Here is an 8,437-nt window from a genome sequence, read left to right as displayed (position 1 = left end):
ACCTCAAGCCGAGTCAGAGACACCAATCTAAGTTACAACCTTCAAGTCCAGTGACTGAACTTGAAGATGGAAAGCATGGATCCTGCAGCACCAACCCAAGTCACAACCTCAGTCTTGCACTTCTTCCTTCTTTCGACTAACTGTGGGAGACCAACCGAGAGAAGCAGCAGCAGTGATAACACCAGCTACAACAGCAGAATTCCGGTACTTGTCAGTCGATACCTTGGCAGTTGACGCTCCAGAGGAAGAGGCATTTGGTTTGGCATCAGAGACTGAGCCTCCTGAGCTTCCAGCTGATAGATCTGCTCGTTCAGAAAGCGGCAACTGTTAGTCGTTGATCCTGATCATTGGGTGCGGTAACAGCACCACCGTTCTGGGGCGTCGTCGAAGTCTCCGGGTTCAATAGTGGCGCGAAAATCGGACAGGAAGTCGGCAAATTCAGCGCCATTTCTTGCTGGGTTCCTCAAATTGAAGCCGAAAGCTTCAAACTTTTAGCAGATAGGAGTCCTTTTTGCTGGGTTCTGGATGCATATCAGTTAAACGACGTCGCAGCAGCACCGGACGACGACTTGTCGTAGTTGAAGTGAGAGTTGGATCCTTTGCTTTTGAGAAAGAAGAGTGGAGAGTGCGGCTTGATGGGTTCGGACTGGTTGGGTCGAGCGGCAAAGGATTGGTTAGCATTTGGTCACCCATTCGCCGATCGAGTTGACATGTCGGCTGTAATGGGAAGTGGCAACATGCCTTCTGAATTGACGAGGTAGGCCTCTGCTCCGGTTCTCCAGTCATCACCCAGTCGCCATTCATCAGCGTCTCAAGCGCAGACTGGGTCTCCTGCGCTTCTGCTGAATCTGCTGTCGCTGCTTCTCGGCGAGCTCATCATCCACTGCTGCGGCGGCTGCTGCTGCGGATCGGACGGAATCTGTTGTGGTATGGACTGAGAGAGCTGGGCCTGGGGGGATGAGGTATGGACTAAGAGAGCTGGGCCTGGGCTGCACAGGCTTTGGGCTTCACAGGCACAATCAAGTGCCTTCTTGCTGAATTTATTTATTTTTTTTTTTTTTTTTTTTTTTGTAAATACATAATAACATATGTATTTTTTTTTCTTTTCTTCTTTTTTTGTAAATACATAAAACATATATCTCCCTTTTTTTTTTCTTTTTTTTTTTTTTTTTGGTACAAAGAAATTGTAATAGCATTAAAACTTTTAATAAAATTTTTATTCCTTATTTTGGTGTGACTGAACTCAAATTTTGAATATTCGAGCTGCCTACGTACCCCTCCAAAGAAGAGATCAAGTCGTAACGTAGTTCAAAATACTTTTTTTTTTTCTTTTTTTTTTTGTGCCGTTTGCAGTTTCAGCTCGTGCAGACCGTGAGCGTTGTGCCATGCAGTTTAGGCTCGTGCAGGCGAGGAGCTTTGGTTCGTGCAGTTTAGGCTCGTGCGAACAAGGAGCAGGAATTTGTTGCCTTTCAGGGGTAGTAGTGCTTCAAGAATCTGCCGTTGATAGGGCCGATCTTCAAGCCGTCTTCCGCCATGATTAAGTAGGCGCCATTGGTGTAGACTTCTTGTACTACGTATGGTCCATCCCATTTTGACGTGAACTTGCTCTTCGTCTTGTGAGTTGTGATGATAGGCCTACGCAATGAAAGGACGAGATCTCCCATTTGAAAAGACCGAGGGAGAACTTTCTTGTTGAAGGCTTTAGAAAGTCGCGCTTGATAACACTCCAGGTGTTGCTGGGCTTCGAGTCTCTTCTCATCCAGTGCCTCCAGTTCTTGAAGACGCAACTTTGCATTCTCTTCGTCAGTCAAGCCTTCTTGTATAGCCATCCTTAGCGAGGGGATTTGACTTTCGAGTGGTAGAACAGCTTCTACGCCATATACAAGAGAATAAGGTGTGGCTCGGGTAGGCGTTCTATATGTTGTCCTGTATGCCCATAGGGCTTCGCCTATTCTTTCATGCCAGTCTTTCTTTGTTCTACCGATTACCTTCTTCAGGAGGTTGCACAATGTCTTGTTGAATGCTTCTGCAAGACCGTTGGCCGGAGCATGATACATGGAGGATTTGTGCTGTTTGAACTTGTATTTCTCGCAGAGCTCGTCCATGAGTCGGTTTGAGAACTGCTTTCCGTTGTCGGTGACAATGTAGCGAGGCACCCCATATCGATGGATGATATGCCCCTTGATGAAACAGACGACAGTTTCCTTCTTGACTTCCTTCAGGGGTATGGCCTCAGCCCACTTAGAGAAGTAATCTGTTGCAGCCAGGATGTAAGCCTCTCCTGTAGATGACTTTGGCGCAATTGGTCCCACGACATCCAATCCCCATGCATCGAATGGCCATGAAGTAGCTGTGGGGTGTAATGGTTCAGGCGGTTGATGTATGAAGTTGGCGTGAAATTGGCAGGCTTGGCACCTCTTGGCGTATTCCAGGCAGTCCTTTACCATGCTTGGCCAGTAATAACCCATTCTTTTGAGCTGGAAATGAAGCTTTGGTCCGGACTGGTGCGCTCCACATATTCCTGAGTGTGCTTCTTCCATGGCTTGATTTGCTTCTTCCTCGCCTAGGCATCTCAGTAGTACTCCTTCAAAAGATCGCCGGTAGAGTGTCCCTTTGTAATAGAGGAATCGATATGCTCGTCGACGTACTTCAGAGCGGCGTTTCGGATCGTCTGGAAGCATTCCATGCTCCAAGTAGTTGATCAGAGGCTGTCTCCATTCTTCAACGTTGACCGGAAGTATTGAAGTAACGTTTGTATCACTTAATACTATTTCAGTGACAAGAGGGATTACCCATCTTTGGCAGACTGGCACGTTTGTAGCTTCGTCTTCTCCTAATGTCATGCTCGAGGCTAAGTTGGCGAGAGCGTCTGCCATTTGATTCTCTTTTCTAGGCACGTGCTCTAGTGTTACGGCCTCAAACCTTTGTAGCAACCGCGTTGCCAGCCGGAAGTATGGAATGAGGTCATCTTTCCTCACCTCATATTCAGTCAGGAGTTGATTGATTATGAGCTTGGAGTCGCTGTATATCTCAAGGGCTGCGATTTCCATGTTGATTGCCATTTGGAGCCCGAGGATCAGTGCTTGGTACTCAACGACGTTGTTAGAGCATAATTCGCTTAGCTGGAATGAATAAGGTAGTACTTGCCTTTGTGGCGACATGAATACTACTCCTGTCCCTGCTCCGTCTGCTCGTGTAGATCCATCGAAGAACATCGTCCACGTCGGGAATATGTCGATGCAGAACACCTCTTCGTCAGGCAAGTCGTCTGAGATTTTCCAATCGGCTGGGATTGGATGGTCGGCAAGGAAGTCTGCTAGCGCTTGTCCTTTGACGGCTTTAGCTGGGACGTAGATGATCTCGTATTGATTGAGAAGTAATGCCCATTTAGCTAGTCGCCCTGTCAAAACTGGCTTAGACATGACGTATTTAACCGGGTCAGCTTTAGCAACCAAGTGGATGGTGTAAGCATGCATGTAATGTCTGAGCTTCTGGATGGCAAACATCAAGGCCAGACACATTTTTTCTATTGGGGAGTAGTTCAATTCAGCGCCGGTAAGCGTTCGACTGAGGTAGTAGAGCGCTCCTTCTTTCTGGGCCTCGTTTTCCTGTGCCAAGAGTGCTCCAACTGAACTTTCCTGAGCAGCAATGTACAATATGAGCGGTTTCCCTGGTACAGGTGCCCCCAGGACAGGTGGACTTGATAAATACTTCTTTATGCTTTCGAAAGCATTGTTGCATGCTTCGTCCCATACGAACGGGACATCTTTCTTCATGAGTCGACTGAACGGTTGACAACGCCCTGCAAGGTTGGAGATGAAGCGTCTGATGAAGGCTAGCCGACCTTGTAGACTTTTCAACTCGTGCAGGTTTCTTGGTTCGGGCATGCTTTGAATGGCCTTGATCTTTGATTGGTCCACTTCAATGCCACGATGCTTGACAATGAAGCCAAGGAACTTTCCAGATGTGACGCCAAATGCACACTTTAACGGGTTCATCTTGAAGTTGTATTTTCGCAACCTTTCGAACACTACTCGTAAATCCTTCAAGTGATTTGATCTTTTCTTTGTCTTGATCACCACATCGTCTACATAACATTCTACATTCTTATGTAGCATGTCACTGAAGATCTTCTGCATTGCGCGTTGATATGTAGCTCCAGCATTCTTCAGACCAAAGGGCATCACCTTGTAGCAGTAAATACCTTTTGGAGTGCGGAAGGCTGTTAGTTCCTCATCTTCAAGAGCCATACGAATTTGATTGTATCCAGAAGAGCCGTCCATGAATGATAGTGCCTCATGGCTAGTGGTTGCGTCCACCATGATTTCAATGATTGGCAAGGGGAGGTCGTCCTTTGGGCAAGCATTATTGAGGTCTCGAAAGTCCACGCAAACACGTATTTGTCCAGATTTCTTAAGGACTATGACGATGTTGGAGATCCACTTGGGGTATTGCACCTCTCGAATGAAGCCTGCTTCGATCAACTTGTCAATCTCGGCCTCAATTTGTGGGATGAGCTCGGATCGATAGCGTCTTTGAGTTTGCTTTATTGGTCGCGTTCCAGGCTTGACTGCAAGATGATGCACAGCAATGATAGGGTCGAGGCCGGGCATTTCCTTGTAGGTCCAAGCAAAGACGTCCTTGAACTCTAATAGCAGCTGGTAATACTTCTCTATCTCGCCTGCACTTAGTAATGCGCTGACGAAGATAGGCTTCGGTTCCTCACTTGTGCCTAAGTTGAGTTCTTTGAGATCGTCAACTGTGGCTTGCCCCCCATCTTCGAGTTGTGACGGTGCTGCAATGACATCTTCTTCGAGGCTTTCATCTTCTTCACCTTCTTGGATTGTGATGTGGAAGACGTCTTGGGCTTCGTCTTCGGTGTTAACCTCTCGAGCTAGTTGGCATGAAGATTGTCCAGTGTGAATGATGGTGCGCCTTTTCACTTTCAGTGATCCAACTGTGTTAACCTCCAATATTGCTTGGCGCTTCATTCTTGAAGGAATAGAACTTCGAACGTCATCCTTTTCTGCCAGGCGATCGATCTCTTCTACTTCTGGTGTCGTCTTTCTCCTTTTGGAAGGCTCTTTGGCTTCTCCAAGTCTTTCCATAACTGACTGTCGTGGAGGAAAGCTGGTCGTATTGCTTTGCTTTTTAGGTTTTGATAACCTTTTGAAAACAGAGCCTCGAGATACTGACGTGTTAAGCCTTTTGAAGACGGAAGTTTTGTTTTGACCGCTAATGAGTTTAGGTGCCGAAACTCTGGGCTTTGAACAATTCATTCTATCCAATACTGATGTCCGGGGGGCAGGTTGAGGCTCCTCTTTATCTTGTATAATGCGTACGCTGATGTGTTGAGCGCTAGCATTTTTTGCCTTGCTGGAGATCTTCACCGGTGCATTTGGTGTGAAGCCAAGCCCAGCTTTGTTGTTGCTAACCCCGTAACCATGCTTCTCTAACCTCTTCTGAGTTTTAGTGAGATCACGTTCGTTGTCTTTGACGGTGTTCAAATCATTCTTTCCCAAATTTGCAGAGGAGGTGAAGTTATACCCAGCTTTTGACATAAGTTTGTAGGCGTTTGGATCAAAACCTTCTTCGGTCCTTTTGGTTGGGAGAAAGCTTGGTTCTACCCCCTTTGGCAGGCCTTTTATGAAGCCTTGTGATGGTTTTGCAACCTTAGTGTCACCTAGCTAGGTCAGAGGCAAAACTGCATTCGTTTTGAGCAACTTTACATTATCTATGTGCCGCTGTGCATCGGCTTTGCTCGTTGCAGTTTCGAACGGGGATTGACCATTCTTTCTTCTTGACGTCGGGATGTACCGGAAGACGGGTACGCTTGGTCCGTTTGGGGTCGTCCTACTTCCTCTGGTTGTTGCAGGTTTAGAAAGCTCATCGTCGTTTTTGCTTGAAGATGGCATAGCTTCTTCTTCTTGCTTCTTGGGTATAGCTTGCCACTCCTGTTTTTTAGACGCTGCTTTGCTCATGGATTTAATCTCTTTTGGAAGAGTTTCGGGCACCGTGTCTTCATTCATGTAGAACTTGGCGTCTGCGAAATGTGATTCGGCTTCGATGAATGGCTTGGTGTCGCCATAGATCACCTTCACTCGTTCTTGGTAAAATTTTAAACATTGGTGAAGGGTGGACGGTACCACTCCGTTCGCATGGATCCAAGGCCTTCCTAAGAGCAGACCGTAGGAAGTTCTTGCATCAATCACGTGGAACATCACGCTTGACTTGAGTTCACCAATGGTCATCTCCACTCGGATCATGCCCATCGCTCTTTGTCCTCCTTGGTTAAAACCTTGGATTAGTAGACGGCTTAGGGATAGTTTATCCACCTTGATGCCGATTGCGGTCATTGTTGACTTTGGCATGATATTTATGGCTGACCCGCCGTCCACAAGTATGCGGCTGACTTTATGCTCCCTTACGTACCCAGAGACGAAGAGAGGTCGGTTGTGAGGCTTGGATCCTAGCAACAAGTCTTCGTCGGCGAAATGGATTGTGTCCTCGGTGGCACAGCATGTGGCACACTCGTGTGGCCGAGGCCTCAAGCCTTCGTTCTTACTTTCTTGCACTTCGTGGTCGTTTGGACTCGCTAAAACCGTTGCCAATGCCCTTCGTATCTTCTTTGGCAATTGTAGCGCTTCCTTGATGCTAAAGTGTATTGGCAGACCTTCTTCAGGTGTCGGAGTATTTTCTCCCTCAGCGACGACAATTTTACCCTTTGAGGGTTCTTCCGTTTCTACTTCGACCACGTGACATGCAGTGATAGTGCAATGTTGGAAAAAGTCCTCCGGGAAGTACTCGTGCAATGAAACGGGAATGCGTGGCTTTTGCTCCGCAGGTTCCCCAGCATATATTGGCTTGGCAGCTCCTATGTTTCTCTTAGGCTTCCTATTGCTGCGACGGCGGTGCTTTCTCCCTTGTTCCCCCTTTTGCTTTATAGCTTGCGGTTTTGGTTTCCTCGTCCTCTTATAGGTCACCAATGTCCATCCTCTGTCATCGTCAGTAGGTGCGTCTTGGTTGCTTGCCCCCAGTGACGGTGGTGCAGAATGTGCAGTGTGGTTTGAGTATTGCCGAGCATGGTCAGGCATTTCTTGAAGAAGCACGGGATCAAAGGATCCGAACACGACCGTAGTGGTGTGCGTCGCAGCTGTGTCTTCTAGGTCGAGCTCAATCCGTCCTTGTTGTGCCAACTTCATGATGAGTTCTTTTATGATGAAACACTTGCCCACATGATGACCCACGATACGATGGTACTTGCAGTACTTGGGATCATTGATGCGATTCATTTCTTCAGGGCGTTTGCATTCGGGTAACTCAATCACCTTCTTCTCCAGTAGGTCGTCCAGCATTGCGTCCATGTCGGAGTCCGGAAAAGGGTATACCTTTTGCTCCAATTCCCTCAAGGTGTTTTTGTACCTATCTTGGGTGTGGGAAGGCTCACCTTTTTTTATCTCCCTTGCTTTATTGAAAGAGATTTTGACGGGCGCGGACGAGGTCTTGATAGGGGTGGTATTAGTGGTAAAAGCTTCCTTGGCGGGCTTTTTCCCATGATTGTCTGCTCTTGAAGTGAACACCTTATCCCTTTTGAAATCGGTGATTGGCTCCTTCTTTCCATGGTGAGCGATGCTCAACTCCATGTCGTGGGCACGGGTGGCTAATTCTTCAAAAGTTCGTGGTTTGATACCTTGAATGATGTATTGTAAACCCCATTGCATGCCCTGGATGCACATCTCGATTGAAGAAATCTCGGAGAGTCTGTCCTTACAGTCGAGGCTTAGATTACGCCATCGGTTGATGTAGTCCATGACTGGCTCGTCCTTCCACTGCTTTGTGCTTGTTAGCTCTAGCATGCTCACAGTGCGGCGGGTGTTGTAGAAGTGATTGAGGAATTCCCGCTCCAATTGCTCCCAACTGTTGATGGACTCAGGCTCTAGATCCGTGTACCACTCAAAGGCGTTTCCTTTCAGCGAGCGCACAAACTGCTTGGCGAGGTAGTCCCCTTCGGTTCCTGCGTTGTTGCAAGTTTCAACGAAGTGGGCAACGTGCTGTTTCGGGTTTCCCTTTCCATCAAATTGCATGAACTTTGGTGGTTGATAACCCCTCGGCATCCTTAAGGCGTCGATCTTCTTTGAATACGGCTTTGAGTACAACCCGGAGGTATATGAGCTCCCTTCGTACTGTGCCTTGATGGTGTTGGTGATCATCTCTTGCAGCTGCTGGATAGAAAGAGATCCCATGAGTGCCGCTGCTTGGTCTGGTTTCGGCTTCCCATCGATTTTCTTCACCGGGGGTTCTTCGTGTCCGCCAGCTCCTCCCTTTAGTGGATCATCCTCTGGGTCGGGTTTCTCGCTATCCTGCGCCTCCAGTCGGTTGACTAATGCCGTGATTTGCGAGTCTTTTTCTTCCACAGTTCGAGTTAGTCTTGCGATTG

The 8,437-nt window shown here is 47.6% G+C and overlaps 1 protein-coding gene across 1 annotated transcript; it reads right to left on the bottom strand.

Moving 5' to 3' along the window:
- Positions 1 to 803: 803 nt before the first annotated feature.
- On the bottom strand, positions 804 to 5,108 carry LOC139187836 (uncharacterized). Its single transcript, XM_070804440.1, has 3 exons — positions 4,727 to 5,108; positions 2,122 to 3,268; positions 804 to 1,005 (listed from the first exon to the last, which is right to left on the bottom strand). Exons 1-3 carry the CDS (start codon positions 5,106 to 5,108, stop codon positions 804 to 806), a joined length of 1,731 nt encoding a protein of 576 aa, XP_070660541.1.
- Between the last annotated feature and the right edge of the window lie 3,329 nt (positions 5,109 to 8,437).

The sequence above is a fragment of the Malus domestica genome, chromosome 09 (genome assembly GCF_042453785.1).
Source record: "Malus domestica chromosome 09, GDT2T_hap1".
NCBI lineage: Eukaryota > Viridiplantae > Streptophyta > Magnoliopsida > Rosales > Rosaceae > Malus > Malus domestica.
Note: the sequence above shows the minus strand (reverse complement) of the source record. Positions and strands in the feature narration are given on the sequence as shown.